The sequence below is a fragment of the Myiozetetes cayanensis genome, unplaced genomic scaffold (assembly GCF_022539395.1).
Source record: "Myiozetetes cayanensis isolate MyiCay16 unplaced genomic scaffold, myiCay2020 scf4, whole genome shotgun sequence".
In the NCBI taxonomy this organism is placed as follows: domain Eukaryota; kingdom Metazoa; phylum Chordata; class Aves; order Passeriformes; family Tyrannidae; genus Myiozetetes; species Myiozetetes cayanensis.
In genome coordinates, this window is record NW_026087631.1 from 302184 (window position 1) to 318191 (window position 16008).

Below are 16008 nucleotides of genomic sequence, written 5' to 3' on the forward strand. Positions count from 1 at the left end.
GCCTGGCCCGTCCGTCTGTCGGTCTGTTCCGGTCGGTCTGTCGGGCCCGGAGGGGCGCTCGGAGCGGCCATGTCGGTGTTCGTGACGCGGCGGATCCCGGCCGAGGGGCTGCGGGTTCTGTCGCAGGCGAGCGGGTGAGAGCGGGGCCGGTCCCTGTGCTGATCTCGGTGCCTGTCGGTGGCAGTACCGGTTCGCTCTCGGGGCCGGGGCCGGTCGGTGTCGGTGCGGGTCCCGGTGCGGGTCCCGGTGCCGGGGGCTGACGATGTCGGTGCGGGTCCCGGTGCCGGTCCCGGTGCCGGGGGCTGACGGTGTCCGTGCGGGTCCCGGTCCCGGTGCCGGCCGGTGCCGGTGCCGGTGCGGGTCCCGGTGTGTGTCCCGGTGTGTGTGCCGGGGGCTGACGGTGTCGGTGCGGGTCCCGGTGCTGTTCCCCGTGCCGGTCGGTGCCGGTGCCGGTGTCGGTGCGGGTCCCGGTGCGGGTCCCGGTGCCGGAGGCTGACGGTGTCGGTGCGGGTCCCGGTGCCGTTCCCGGTGCCGGAGGCTGACGGTGTCGGTGCGGGTCCCGGTGCCGGTCGGTGCCGGTGCCGGTGTCGGTGCGGGTCCCGGTGCCTGTCGGTGCCGGTGTCGGTGCCGGTCCCGGTGCCGGTCGGTGTCGGTGCGGGTCCCGGTGCCGGTGCCGGGGGCTGACGGCGCGGGTGCCCCGCAGATGCCGCGTACAGCAGTGGGACTCGGAGGAGCCGGTGCCGCGGGCCGAGCTGCTGTCACGCGTGGCTGGGACGCGCGGGCTCCTCTGCCTGCTCTCCGACCGCATCGACCGCGAGGTGCTGGACGCGGCCGGTGGGTGCGGGTCCCCCTTCCCTCCGCCTCCGTCCCCCGCGCCGCCGGCACAGGCTCGGCAGCGCTGCTCGTGTCTTGCAGGGCCCAGCCTGAAGGTCATCAGCACCATGTCCGTGGGCTTCGACCACCTCGCTCTGGACGAGATCAAGAAGCGGTAACGCCACCGACCCCACCGCTGACCATCGCACCTCTGACCCCCCGGCTCTGACAACCCTCACCCCGCGATCCCTCCCTGCACCCCTCTGCACCCCTTCCCCAGCTCTGCCGGTTCCTTCTGGCAGATGGGCTTCCACACAGCATGGAGCTGGTTGGGTTGGCCATCTGCGGGCACTCCCCTCCTGGTAGATCATTGCTGGGGTCACCCCACCCCACCTGGGCTGGAGGAGCCTCTGGGTTCCAGGCCAAGGCAAAGACAACCTGGGGAGAGGGTGTGGCGGGAGGACTGAGAGACAAAGGGATGTCCCCCAGCATCGGGGACAGGTTTAGTGTTGGCAGCCAGCCCGGAGGTGCCAGGGGAGCACCCCGAGGCTGCCCCAGAGCCCCCTCTGTCCGGGCAGGGGTATCCGCGTGGGCTACACCCCTGACGTCCTGACCGACGCCACTGCAGAGCTCTCGGTGGCCCTGCTGCTCTCAGCGTGCCGCCGGCTGCCCGAGGCGGCCGAGCAGGTCAAGAGGTGAGTGCCAGCTGTGGGTGGCCCCAGCTCCAGAGCTGAGCCACGTGGGGCTGGGGACACAGGGCCAAGACCAGCATTTCATCCAGCTCACACCAAGCACCTGGGCTGGGCTCTGAGTAGGCTCTCCCTGACATCTGTTCCTGTCCCTTTCTCTCTGCCAGTGGCGGCTGGACAACCTGGAAGCCCCTGTGGATGTGTGGATATGGCCTGTCTGACAGCACGGTGGGCATCATTGGGCTGGGCAGGATAGGTAAGTGCAGCTCAGGGGCCAAGTTTCTGTATCTCCAGCAGTGGCAGGGTGGCTTTGGAGCTTCACCTTTAACCTAAGCTAGTGGAAGGTGTCCCTGCCTGTGGCAGGAGGCTTGGAATGAGGTGGTCTTTGCAGTCCCTTCCAAGCCTGGGACTTCCCAGTCCTGTTCTGGGACTCTGACTCAGCCAAGGTGCTGTCCCCAAGGGCCACCTGTTTAAACGTGAGCAAAGCAAGGGGAGCTGCACATCAGCCTCGCCCGGAGCCACCAGCTGGCTCATCAGGCTTCAGCCTTAAAAGTCTCAAGCATTCAGGTGACTCCACCACCTGCAATCCCTGCAACAACCTGTACCTTGTCCTCCTGGCCTCCAGTTAAACAAACGGTGGCAAAGTCCATGCGGCACTTGGTACCATCCAGCTGTGGACTTTGCCAGCAGGCAGCCGGACCTGTCCTTGCTCCCCAGTTTGCTCCTGAGGGCAGCTGTGGGTTCAGTGTCCCATGGGCCCTTTTCCACAGCGCAACACCTCCATTCCCTACCCTGTTGTCCAAACTGGGAGCAGCCGGGCAGGAGTGATCCCACCACAGTGGCCCTTCCGTGGCTTCAGGAGCTGGTCCCTGTGCAGCTCATGGAGCCCTGGTGGCCTGACACCCTGCTCTGTCCCTCCTAGGGCAGGCAGTCGCCCGGCGCCTGAAGCCATTTGGAGTCAAGAAGTTTCTGTACACTGGCAGTGGCCCAAAACCAGAAAGTGCAGCAGAGTTTGGGGCTGAGTTTGGTAAGGACAGCACTGGGTCAGGGCCAGCTTTGGTTGGCAGTCACAGAGCACCGTGGCTGGGACAGCTCCATGCGGCAGAGGGAGGGCACCAGCTGGGAGTTTTGGGGGGCTCCTTGGGGTGCCCAGTGTGAGGGGGCAGCGAGGGAGGAAATACCAAGTCCTAGACAGGCCCCACAAGGTGGTGGGGGGTGACAGGGAGGCACCTGCCTTCACTGGGCCAGGCAAAGACTAGACATGCAGAGGCTCATCAGACCCCTGCCAGAACCATGGGCTGCAGCTGTTCTGCCACTGTTGCCCTTCTCTGCATCCATCCATCGGTGATTAGTTTCATTCCCACAAGGAAGAGGGACGCAGTGGACAGGGAGGGAAGGTGGCAGCTGCTCCTGGGAGGAAGGGAAGGATCTGAGGACTGTCCCCAGGGGCTGAGCACCAAGGTGTCCTGACGGCAGAAGGGGTCAGGCTGCAGCTGCCCATGGAGCTTTGCTGAGGGCAGGTGTCAGCTGCAATGGGACATTCCTGTGTTCCTTCCCTCAGTCCCACTAACGAGGCTGGCCGAGGAGTCAGACTTTGTGGTGGTAACCTGTGCCCTGACGCCAGCCACCCAGGGAATGTGCAACAAGGACTTCTTCAGCAGGATGAAGAAGACTTCTGTGTTTGTCAACACAAGCAGGTATGGCAGCCCAGTCCCCTGCCTGGGAGCATGGCTGTCACCTTGCCGGGCTGTGGATGCAGAGGATCTGCTGTGGGTCAGACAGCATGTACAGTCTTAATGGCTGCACACACTGGAATTGTTTTCCCAAGGTCCCCTGTGATCCGTCCAAAGGCAAGATAAGTTATTCAGGGAGCACGCAGCTCTTCCCCACTGCAGGCAGCTGGAGTGGGAACAGCTCACTGTGCTGGGAGGTTCATACACACCCAGAGCGGGTCTGAGCTCCATCAGGCAGCCCTGGGGGCCTGCTGACACCACCTGGGCTGTCCCCAGTGGGCTGTGGCCCTGGGAGCCTGTGGGAGCCTTGGAGTGGTGCCAGCCTCTCTCCTTGCGTTCACCAGGGGGACTGTGGTGAACCAGGAGGACCTGTACGAAGCGCTGTCCCAGGGCTGGATCGCTGCTGCCGGCCTGGATGTCACGACACCAGAGCCACTGCCCACTGACCACCCCCTGCTCTCGCTCAAGAACTGTGGTAAGTGCCCAGCAGGGCAGCCAGAGCCCGGCTCTGCCAGGCTGCCCACACTCCTTGGGGGCCACTGGCAGGGATCCCTGGTCCCTGTGACCCCTCTGGTGCCAGGGAAGCATGGAAGGACCGACAGGTCAGGTATATTTAATTGGGGTGTAGGGAGCTACTGTACAATGTGGGGGTCTGCTGTGGGGTAAGAACTCATCAATGCAATGTCAAACAAGTGTGGGAGCTGTTTTAATTCTCCAGAAAGCCACCCATACCAGCTCAGGTTTAGCACCTTCCTGGTGGGTCTCTGTTCAGTGTGTCAATTCATGGAGGGTCCAATACCAGCACGTGCCTCAATACGAAACCAAATCACAGCTCAGGCTCTGCCCAGCTCAGGTATTCTGTAAGCTCCTGGGCATATACTCTGCCTGAAAAGCTTCTGGGATGGCTAAAGTGGGTCTCTGAGTCTGCCCAGAGGAGCCTCAGCCTTGAGAGCGCTGCCAGGCTGGCTAACCTGCCAACCTGTCACAACCCCAGGCAGCCTGTTACCTGGGTAGTACCAAGCAGGTGGGAAGGGCAGGTGCAGGACTGACACCTGTCTTCTCTGGAGGAGGATGAGTCAGGTGACGAAGGATGGCTAAGAGGGGGCTTGCTTGGCTGTTCTTGTGCAGGATGTCTTCTTTCCAGGGAGGACGTTCCTGGAGTAGGGAAATTCTGTTCCAAAAAGAAACCATAGGGACATCCATGAAAACTTGGAACCACCCATGACTGAGTGTCTGCTTATGAAATACGAATCTGTAGCTGGGTTTTTTTTTTTTCATTTATCTTTTTGCTAAAACTCATTTTTTGTTTGTTTTCTTTGGTTCCCAAAGTAGACAGTGTGGGGAGGGATAGAAGCAGAGACTTTTCTTGAAAAATTTGCAGGACTTGGGAGATTTGAGAGCTCTGGAACAACACCAAGCAGCACAAAATTAACACGTATTAATTAAATATGTAAATTATAAGAGTAATAGTAATTGTTTATTAATATGTAAATAACAATGCATGTGTATTGTACACCGGTCCGCGAAGGTGATGGGTGTCCCTCCTGTCCCCGCAGTGATCCTGCCACACATCGGGAGCGCTACGTACGCCACGAGGAACACCATGGCAGTACTGGCAGCCAACAACCTGCTGGCCGGGCTGCGGGGGGAGCCCATGCCCCACGAGCTCAAGCTGTGACAGCCCCTGTGGTGCGGCAGGACGGGCCAGCCTGGCCCCTCGTCTCTGCGGCAGCCAGGAGCCATTAAAGAGCAGCAGGGAATGTGTGGTGCTAGTGTCATTTGAGAACAGGGTGCCCTGGGCACGTGGGAGAGCACACTGAGGGGGCTGTGGGTCCCAGTAGGCCATGGATTGGGGTTTGGATCTGATTTGGGGAACACTCGACACGTTGGAACTGCTCTCTATTCTGCTCACTGGTGTGGGCGGTACCACGAGGGAGCTGCTGTGGCAGCACCTCTCCTCAAAACCTGGTTGCTGGTCACAGTGAGAGGCCAACAGTGCCATACCTGAGCTTGTAGCCAGGCAGGGAAGAGAGGTAGCAGCCCTGTCAGCACAGCTGCTGCTGCCACAGGAGCTGCTGCCAGCCCACACGTTAACTGGTCCTGTGAAATCAGTGCCACAGCACAATCCTCTTCCTGAAGTGCCTAAAGAAAGGCAAAACACAGGCTCATGCAGCTCACCTGGCACCTCCACCTCTGCCTTTTGTATCCACCAAAAATTCTAGGCATGGCTCCAAAGTGGGTGGCAAACTGAAATTCACTGGGAGGTCCTGCAACCCCTGCAGGTTCCAGCTGCAACTCGTTGTTTTTCCCAGATGTGCAGTGACTCATTAGTGCAGAGGAGACCTCTGCCTCCTCCTTCTCCTCCTCCTCCTCCTCTTCCAACTCCATCACACTTCCCCTTGGTGGCCAGTCCCACACAGGAGGACCACAAACCCCTTTGGCACTTCCAGGTTGAATGGTGGCTCCAGCAACTAATCCACCCCTCCAAGGTGGGTTGGTACAGGTTTCCCATCCCTCTGGCCCAGGACCTGCCTCCTGTGCTTTCCCCCCAGGCTTTCTCCCTGGCAGGGGACAGCCAGAAAACTCACTTTGTGGGGACAGCAGCATAACGGAAGGAATAGGGAAAGGGAGGGAGGGAAGAAGAGAGGGGCCTGCAATGGGCATAAGGGAAGTGTCCCAGGGTGGGGGGCAGCAGCTGGTGGGACCCTAAACCTGGTGCAGGGAGGGAGCCAGAACACAACACAGAGCCTGTGATGGGAATTAAAGCTCACCCAGTACACTGTGTGCTTCCTGTCCCATGACAAGTGTCCCTCATGCTGGACTCTGCTGGAATTTCTCTGGATGTTTATATATAAAGCACTCTCTGACAGCAGTAATGGCTGCTGGAAGTTGCTCTGCCCCACACCTCAGAGGGGTTCTGACACATTTAACAGTAAGTTTTGATTCACAATCCCAGCTGATTGCCATGCTGGGATTCTCACTCACTAGAGTGAGTTTTGAAGGTTTCTAACCTAGGCTGACCGGGGAAGGCTCGTGGCTGTGGCAAGGGAGGGAGTCGAGCATCCCAGCTGGCTGGGGGAGTTTCCAACTGACCCAAAAGAAATTAGGATTTACTTTGGTGTGAAAACCCAGGGCATGAGTCCAGCAGGGGAGTTTACTGTCTCCAAAATTTGAGTGTTGACACTGAAGATGCTGCTGGTGGTGATGTTACTGTGATGCTGAGAAGTGTTGACCAAATACCCGAGAGGTTACTGTGACCCCCGGTGATGCGAGAAGCAGTGAATGGGAATAACCTGGTGTCCAAGCAGATGTGTCAGATTCCCCAGGTATGTTAAGAAATAGACACAGGCTGGTAAATCAGCTGCCAGAGTGACTGGAGCACATCTCAGGTGTGCATCTCAACTCCTTCGAAACAAGCACCTCCTCCACCTGCATCATCCTCCCACAAGGAATTCAGAGAGTAGCAGTGACCATGGATCATGAACTTGACGGATGCTCTGTAGATATTATTTCAGTAAAAACATACTAAGAAGTTCTTATGAAGAACTCTACCGGGGACAAAATTATTACCAAGTACAGGCTTTTATAATCACTTTTAGAACCAGGAGTATTTCTGTATAGGCTGGTGTGAAGAGCAACATATCAGTGAATCCAGTCAGACACAGAAGCACAAAAATGCAGGGTTTATTTCAGGGTGTTTCAGCGTACTGACACACTGAACCCTCCACACAAGACCCAACTGTGCTTCTGAGTGGAAACAGGGGCAATACACTCTCCAGGCTGTAAGGTGAGACACTCTTTGCACAGAGAGGGAACAGCTCACGGTACCAGGTGTTTATTCATGCCATTCCCAGGAATTTATTGCTTCATTTGGGAAGCAGCTCTGCAGCCATGGGCTCCAGGCACAGGGTGTCAATGGACAACAAAATTTAAAGGTGCCGCTTCCAAAAACACTCCAAGTCAAACTTTTTCTCAGAGAAAGAAGACAGAAGTCCTCCTGCACTGTCATTCCATGTTAAAATTTTTATAAAAAACCAGTTTAAAAGTCCGGTTAAGTGTTTATCTGCTTATATTAGTTCTTAATTACTCAACTTGCTCACACAGATGCTTTATTCCCATGCATTATAAGAAATCAAGACATTTGGATGGGACGCCAAAAAATCCCACACCTTGTTTCTAAAAATGAAAACAGCAGAAATGCAAGAAACACAAGAAGATATTAAAGTACAAAATACTGCATTTTATTGATGCTTGGGTGAGTGTTTATTCAGCTCAATGCTGTTAGTCCCCAATACTGAAATTATTATCTAACAAAACATGGCATATCCCAATGCTTTAAAAAACTGCATTTTTTTAATGCTTAAAAAAAATCAAGAGCCAGAAATATGACCATTAAGTAAACCCTATAGCAAAGTCTTAACATTTTAAAGGAATTAATCTAACCATCCCCTGTATTTCCATGTTCCTGTTTACTTCAGATGCTCAAGTGCAAATGACATGCTGACAGGTCCAGGGAATCCTCTGTCTCCAACCTGATCCAGCTCCTGCACACCTGAGCAGCATTCATCATCAGCAGAAGTGCTCCAAAAGTTTATTTAAAAAGCTAAAGATGCTGACCACCAGCTCGTGTGCACCTGTGGCAAAAGGAGCCTGCAGGCAGTATTAAGTTACAATGGCATCAAAGAATAGGAAATTAAAATGAGATTTACACACCTCACATGGCAAATGACAAATTTCCACTACCCAAAGGGTACAGTGCTATTTTTTAAAATTAAACTTAAACTAGTTTTCTTTTAGTTTATGTGGAAAAGTACTTTTATGACACTAGTTTAAGTGGAAGGCCTGTATTTGACAATGACATTTTACAGAGAGACATAAATATATATGTCAGCAGTGCCCTGGCAGCCAGGAGGGCCAACTGTATCCTGGGGGGGTATCATGCCCAGCATCGCTGGCCGGGCCAGGGAGGGGATTGTCCTGCTCTGCTCTGACCTGGGGTGGCCTCACCTCAGTATTGGGGCAGTTTGGGGCACCACAATATAAAAACAACATGAAGCCACTACAGAGCATCCAAATGAGGCCATGAGGATGTGGAAGAGTTTGGAGTGGAAGCCTTACGAGGAACAGCTGAGGGCACTTGGTTTGCTCAGCCTGAGGGAGACTGATGTCAGATGTCATTGGGGTCTTCAACATCCTCCAGAGGGGCAGCACTGATCTATTCACTCTCAGGACTAGTGACAGGACTCAGGAGCTATGTCAGGGGAGGGTTAGGCTGGAAATCAGAGAAAGGTTCTTCCCCTGGAGGGTGGTTGGGCACTGAACAGGCTCCCCAGGGCAGTGGTGACAGCCCCACAAGGCTGTCTGAGTTCAAGAAGTGTTTGGACAACAGTCTCAGGCACGTGGTGGGATTCTTGGGGTGTCCTGTGCAGGGCCGGGAGCAGGACTCAGTGATACTGATGGGTCCCTTCCAGCTCAGGATATTCTATGATTCTATGAGATATGGAAAATGAGGATTGTTCCTGACAGTTCAATCCAAGGAACAACCCACAACTGTGAAGGGAAGTCAGTAAGTGTGCAGAGGAGGAAAGTAAAGGCTGGAGATAAGAGAAAAGGACAACATGCTCACACAGTAACGGGGACCAGATGGACTGTCGGCATCTGGAAACAGAGGGAGACTGTCTTACACGGCTAAAAAAGCCATCACAAACTACCTCCCTCCTTCAAAACAACAAAGACAAGCTCTGTTCAGACTTCTGCCTATATAGAACTGTAACAGGAGATACAAACCGGTTAAAATACTGCTAGGAATAGCACAAACAAGAGACAGTACTTCACTTATCACTTAATACGTGTTTCTACGGGAAAAAAACAAAAAGTCAGCCAAACATCCAGATCTTGCTGTATTAAAGATATATGTACACCTGGCAGTCCAAAAGTTACTTGTCTGGGATTTAATTTAAGCACCTTGATTACACAGTGTCCTTTACTACAAAACAGCCAAACATACATTCATAATCCTAGAACTATTGTTATAATAAGCGTATTTGAAAGCATTATGTCAGACAGGTGCAGCCAAACGTGTTTCTCTCTTTTAAAGGTAAGTGGTCTGCACTACTGTCCACACATAATGCAGCAACTCGTTACAGTAATTATTTAAATGCTTTCACTGTTACAAAATGCTTTAGAGAAAAAAAAAACAAACACACAAAAAAAGGGAAATTTGCACTTCAGTTTCTCGTTCTCTAAACGTGCTATTTCACAAGCCCCCCACGCTGTCACCCCTCTGCCCTGCAAAGGGAGTGCTTGGCTGTGGGGGTCACATCCCCATGGCCGCTGCACGGCTCGCGGCGGGCGGCCGAGCCCACGACACCCCGCGAGGTAGTACCGGATATCCCCAAAGGCAGAGCCAAGCTCTGTGTGTGTGGCACCACCGCACGCCAGTGTCTGTCGGCCCCGCCGCCGCAGCCCGGGCAGCGCCCTAGAGCAAACTGCTGGGCAGGTTGCTGCTCTGCCACCTGAGGCAGGTGGTCTTGGAGTGTTTGTAGAGGTGGCTGGACTGGCTGAAGCGCTTCCCGCACTTGAGGCAGGCGTAGGGCTTCTCCCCCGTGTGCACGCGGATGTGCTTCTTGCAGTCCGTGAGCGTCAGGAAGGTCTTGCAGCAGATCTTGCAGGCGTACTTGCGTGCCCCCTCCACCACCAGCACGTTGTGCTCCGACAGAGCCTTCTTGCACTTGGACAGCACGTCGGCGGACGCCCTGGTGAGCTGCGGGGGGCCGGGCTGCGACAGGTGCCCGCTCTCGAAGGAGGTGCTCCCGTTCATCAGCAGCTGGGACCCGGACGAGCTCTCCTGCAGCTGGGAGCCCCGCACAGAGGTCACCACGGGCATTTTGGGGGCAATGCGGCGGTAGCCAGGAAAGCCACCGGCTCCGCCTCTCACCGAGCCCATCATGGCCCGGGACAGCGAGTGCAAGCCCAGGCCTGAGCGTGGGAAGTCCATGCCAAACTGCTCCGCTGCCCGGTACCCCGAGGTCTGCACGCAGGGCAGACCCATCACATCCTGCATGGGCCTCACAAAGTGGGAGTCTGCGGGCTCGCTGAATGGGTTCTCCACGTGGGAGACAGTGGTGGACGAGTGGCCACCAGCAGGCCCCGACTCCGGGCTCATCAGGTAAGAGGTGTCGCTGTCCATCCTGCAGTCACTGGTGGTGTTGGGAATGTTGTCGTCGCTGTTTTGGCTGGCTCCAAAGCCACTGCCTCTGCTTTTATTCAGAAAATTTGAAATGCTGAAAGACGACTTGTGTTCCAGGTTGTTGGACACCTCCATGATGTGGATGTCTCCCACCCTGTCGGTGCTGGACTGTGGGTCAGAGAAGCTGCGGTCGCTGCTCTCAGGACTCAGCTCGATCTTCTCTGCACTCACCACTCCTCCTTCCACCTCCACAGACTCACTGCCCTCTGCCTGGGAGGTGACATCGCTCACCTCATCCTGGGGCTCTGGGGAGCTCAGGGGCTCAGACTTCACCACCACCCTCATGTGCTCCTTCTCGTTCAGGCTGACCTCCGGATTCTCACATGGGAAGTTGCTCTTTTCGGCAGCAGCCTCCTGGTCAAAGCTGGTCTCCACTTGCGTGGCCTGGGATGCCATGGACATCTGGGAAATATTTGCCCCACCGTTGTCTGACTGGCTGGGCACCTGAGCATCCTCCTGAGCACCAAAAGACTGGTCAAACATGATCGTGTTGTCCTCCTGGTTATCAGCAACAGCGTCGGCCTTGGAGTTGTCCACGATCTTCAGCGAGTCCGGAGAGAAGAACTCCTCGCGCGAGTGGACGGGCTGGCCGCCCTCGGCGGCCCCGTCGGCGCCGGGCTCCTCCATGGCGGGCCGGACGCGCGGCCGGGCGCGCTCCTCGGAGGGCGGCTTGCGCTTGTGCAGGCGGCGCATGGGGAAGGCGGCGCGCTGCTCCAGCCCGCCCCGCACGGGGCCGGGCGGCTCCTCGGTGCCCTGCGAGGAGCCCAGCGCCGAGCTGACGATGCTGAGCCCCAGCTGCTGCAGCATGAAGGAGCGCTGCAGGCGCGCGCTCTGCTCCTGCGCGCGCTCGCTCGGCGGCGACAGCGGTAGTGTCCGTGTGGTCAGGTAGTCCTTGCAGGCCTTCACCACAGAGTTGAGGTGCAGGTGGGATGCAGCCAGCAGCACATCCATCACATTGCTCTCCTTGAGCATAAGCGTGGACATGTACATAGTGTTCATGGCCTCGGCTGTCACCACTTCACTGTCCAGCTGGATCATGTTCATGGTCTGGTCCCCCTCAGCCACCAAGAAGAGTGCTTGGAAGCGGGTGCTGCACGCGGCCAGCACGGAGCAGTGGGCTTTGAAGTGCCTGTTCCCCACCACAATGACACAGTCACAGAGCTGGCCATGGAGCCTCTGGTAATTGAGCTGTTGGAAGACTTGCTCAAAGTGTCCTGGGAAATCCATGATCCTACAAAACAGAAGAAACCATTATAGGGGCCACCAAGTTGATCAGAGGAATGGAGTACCTCTCCTGCAAGGAAAGGATGAGTGAATTGGAATTGTTCAGCCTGGAGAAGAAAGGTTTCAGGGTGACCTAACTGGGCCTTCCAGTAGCTGAAGGGGCCTACAAGAGATGGGGCAAGACTATTTACAAGGGCCTGGAGTGACAGGACAAGGGGGAATGGGATCAAATTGAAAGAGAGCAGGCTTAGATTAGATATTAGGAAGAAATTCTTCCCTGTAAGAGTGGTGAAGCCCTGGCACGGCTTGCCCACAGAAGCTGTGACTGCCCCATCTCTGGAAGTATTCAAGGCCAGGTTGGACTGGGCTTGGAGCAACCTGGGATAGTGGGACAGAGATGAGCTTTAAGGTCCCTTTCAACTGAAACCAGTCTGTGATTCCATGGTTGAAGGTCACAGTCAGGCTGCAGTGAACTTGGGTTTAAAGAGGAAAGATGACAGCTGCATGACAGACAAACAGTAACTGATCTGAATTTGCCACACCACATGAGTACAAGATCAAAGCTGGCAGTCTGGAGAAGGAGAAGCAAAAGGAGAAGGAAGAAAATCCAGGTTCTGCCACAGAGCTGACCTCAGCACCAGCCATGTCACGGTGCTGCAAACCAAACAACACAGATCATCTCGCCCCCATTAGCTCCCATCCAAACTAAAACAACTCAGTAGTAAAACACTGAACCCTGGTTTGTAAAATGATCTGATTGCAAATAACCTGCTGCACCCTTTGATAAACTGCTCACACAATTAAGTGACCTCCCACTCCTGGACTTTAATCCTCACCTCACAGGGCTGAGAGGAAAGTGATGGGAAGTTTTTGGTATAACAAAAATTTGAGCAAAAACCAAATTTTTATTTGGTATAACAAAAATAGGAGCTGCTCAAGGAGACAATCAGACAGACTGAGGGGTGGCTTTTTCTTAACTGTCCGTTAATAGAACCGAAGTCACATCTTAGCAGACTCATCTTAAGACTGAAGAGGTGATTTTTGGCAATACCTCTACTTTTGAAAAACAATTAAGTGTAAGATTTGGGGAGCAGAAAGGCTGCATGTCCAAGGCAAACACACACATTCCTGTCCTCACATTTATTTTCCAACAGCAACACCACAGTACCACTGGACATATGGAGACCATAAAGCAGCCGAAATAAAAGGTCACACAGAGAGAATTTTGCTTTCGAGGAGGGATCAAATGTGAGTCTGACAATTCAGAAAAAGTCCATTTTCAAGCACACGTGTTTGCTGCTTTTCTAAATAAGAAACAGGAACACAAATAATACATGAATGCATTTATCTTACACTGCCAATGAGTGTTCAGGAGTAAAAATAAGACAACATTTTCAAGCAGAGCAAAAGGAATGAAGCTGGACTCCAGGAAGGAATGTGGGTTAAAGGGATGGTCCAAGCACTTCTGCCCAGGGAGCAACACGCATTTGGAACAGAAGAAACAGGGAAGAGTCGTTGTTTCGACCGATCATTTGGGATTTCAAAATTCCGAGGGAGTCCTGCTTACAGGCACCAAAAGTGGCTGCATCCTTTGTGCACCTGAAACAAGACAGACTGCAGTGTTGTTTCCAGTAACATGGCTTTGGCTTGCTAACTCTCACTACACAGAAAGGCTGGAGCTCTCGGGCCAGAACAAACACACACAGCCTCCAGGGTGATGCAGAGACCTTGTTGCCACAGGAGAGGGAACTGCACAGTTCTACAGCCAAACAAAGGACTACAAGTGAACACACAGCACACCAAACTGTCGAGCTACAAGTAGTTTTACTATAAAAACAAATAGTCAGAGCCAAGAAAAGTTTAAGGCCAAGTACTGAAAAAGATCTATAAAACCCTGACTGGAAAGCCACCATCCTGCCTGTCCCTGGGCTAGGGCCTGTGCCACAGAACTACAGGTACTGGATTCCCACATTTCTTGTTGAAGTTGGTGTCTGGAACTAGATTCTGAAAGAACTCAGAGAGTCATGGCTAATTCCTTTATTCTCCTACACGACCCAAAATCCCCTATAAGGCAAGGGACATATGTTGACACAATCATGTGGCAGAAGGGCAGTGCAGGTTTTTCCACAGGAATTCAGGTTTTATCAGCACAATCTCTACTACATTTAATGGCCACAGTTTCCTCTCCGGGTTTCCATTCCCCGGAAATAGATGACTGGCACAGATGATTACACTGCAGCCCTGACCCACTGTGGGGAGGTCAAACACACAGCCAAAACAGCAAACAAAAACTAAATACAACCTTCAGTTCCCCCTAAAGAGGCTTCTAAGGAGTTTGCCAAGTAATCAGTTTTGTGTCACCGAAACCATCGACAAGAGCTGTCTCAGCTGCACCCGTCAGAGAAATCTCACCTACAAATATGCTACAGAAAACTTCAGGCCAAGGCACTTGTCCTTCACTGACCTGGTGAGGAAAGACCAGTTTATGACTTGCACCTGAAGCCCAACAATCTGTACTTAAATGCATTTGACGCCCAGGGTGCCAAGCCCACGGGAATTCCTGGAATCCACAGGGCCAATGCGCCACAAGTAACTGTTCGATTCACACCCCACACAGCACCACCCCCCAGAGCTGAACCTCGGTGCCTGAAGGGACAGACCTAGCGAGAAGCTTCCCTGAGGCCTGACACACAAACACAGACCCAGCCGGGAGCTGGGGGTGCTGCTGTTCCCTCAGCAAACGCCCCGTGCTCCCAGGCATGCTGTGCTGGACCAGCCGGCGGGGAAGGAGCCTCTGTTCTGACCCCTTCCCACCCTGAGTCACCCCCAGCAGGGACAAACTGCACTGCCACCCCCGGGCAGAACAGGGGGCTGCTCACTGTTCTCCCAGCACCTGGAATGTGCCACAGGCCGTCCAGCCCACAGCGACTCCAGCTCAGGAACAGGCAGTGACAGCAGAGCTGGGACAGCAGCCATAAAAACCTTCCCCAAGAAAGAGCAGGTTTCTCCCGGACATTCCTGGTCACCTCCAGAACAGACACCACCTATGGCACAGGCATCCTCCTGCTTCCCGGCACTCCTCCCAGCCCCGGGTGCCTCCCTTCAGGGGGCACAGACACTGTGGCACCCCCGTGACACACACCTGTGCTGCCCCTCACTGCGACCCCCCAGCCATGGTCCCTCCTCAGCCCTACCTTCTGACCCCGGAGTGCACGATCACCCCCCTCCTCCTTCTCCTCCTCCGGGCCACGGGGGAGCAAGGCAGGGGAAAACCCTGTGTGCTCACTGAATATTCTGAGCTGGAAGGGCCCCATAAGGACAGCAGAACCCAAATGGCCCTGCACAGACACACCAGCAATCCCATCGCTTGTCCTCGGACGGAGTCAGGACACGGAAATCATTCACCAGTTACCCCCCGAAACACTCGGCTGGGGGATTAACTGACTGAAAGCCTTTTAAAGCTCCAGGACGCCCGATGGCTGCTGGATAACGAGGGCCGCTCTGCTCTCCTGAGGGCAGCGCTTTTTTTCCCCCTTCCCTCCCCCTTTTCCTTCCTTTTGTGCTCACCTGGACCACACAAGTTCTGTGTCCCTCTCAGGGCGGCACCCGCATCCCAGCGCTGCCTCAGCACCGCTAACACAGCCGGGACTCCGCTCCGTGCCGCTGCGGGACACACAGAGGAGCCCGGAGACCGCCGGTCCCGCCCCGGCGGGGGGGCCATCGGTTCTCGTCCCCGGTTCCCGTCCCCGGTTCCCGTCCCCGCCGCCCTCCCTCTCTCCGCCCTCCCGCTCACCTGCGGTGTCCCGCGGCAGGGCCGTGCGGCAGGGCTGTGCGGGGGTGGGTTCGGGATGGGTTCGGGAGGGGCCCGGTCCGGGGATCGGGATGGGATCGGGATGGGATCGGGATGGGCCCGGGATGGGATCGGCCCGGCCCGGCCCCGCTCCCGCCGACACGGCCCCGCCCGCCCCGGCGCGTCACTTCCGCCCGCCGCGCCGCACGCGCCCACCCAACAGCCAATCGATGGCCTCCTTATTTAGAAGCGTCAGAGGCTTCCCCTCCCGACCAATTGGGGATGAGCTTATTGGCGCTGCCGGAGGGGGTGGCGGCGCGGGAGCGGAGCCCGGAGCGGGGAGCGGAGCCCGGAACCGGGAGCGGAACCGGAGCAGGCGCGGGGAGCGGAGCCGGGGAGCGGGCGGAGCCGGGAGCGGCAACGGGAGCGGAGCCCGGAGCGGGGAGCGGAGCCCGGAACCGGGAGCGGAGCCCGGAGCGGGGAGCGGAGCCCGGAACCGGGAGCGGAGCC

The 16008-nt window shown here is 55.6% G+C and overlaps 2 protein-coding genes across 2 annotated transcripts; one reads left to right on the top strand and one right to left on the bottom strand.

The window, feature by feature from the left end:
• GRHPR (glyoxylate and hydroxypyruvate reductase) lies at positions 1-4995 on the top strand. The gene is made up of 9 exons (XM_050329595.1): positions 1-134; positions 704-834; positions 916-988; positions 1392-1508; positions 1670-1758; positions 2425-2529; positions 3064-3199; positions 3580-3710; positions 4792-4995. Exons 1-9 carry the CDS (start codon positions 70-72, stop codon positions 4911-4913), a joined length of 969 nt encoding a protein of 322 aa, XP_050185552.1. The 5' UTR covers positions 1-69; the 3' UTR covers positions 4914-4995.
• Positions 4996-7454: 2459 nt separating this feature from the next.
• On the bottom strand, positions 7455-15628 carry ZBTB5 (zinc finger and BTB domain containing 5). The gene is made up of 2 exons (XM_050329491.1): positions 15502-15628; positions 7455-11715 (listed from the first exon to the last, which is right to left on the bottom strand). The coding sequence occupies exon 2, from the start codon at positions 11709-11711 to the stop codon at positions 9714-9716; it is 1998 nt and encodes a 665-aa protein (XP_050185448.1). The 5' UTR covers positions 11712-11715; positions 15502-15628; the 3' UTR covers positions 7455-9713.
• Positions 15629-16008: the final 380 nt, after the last annotated feature.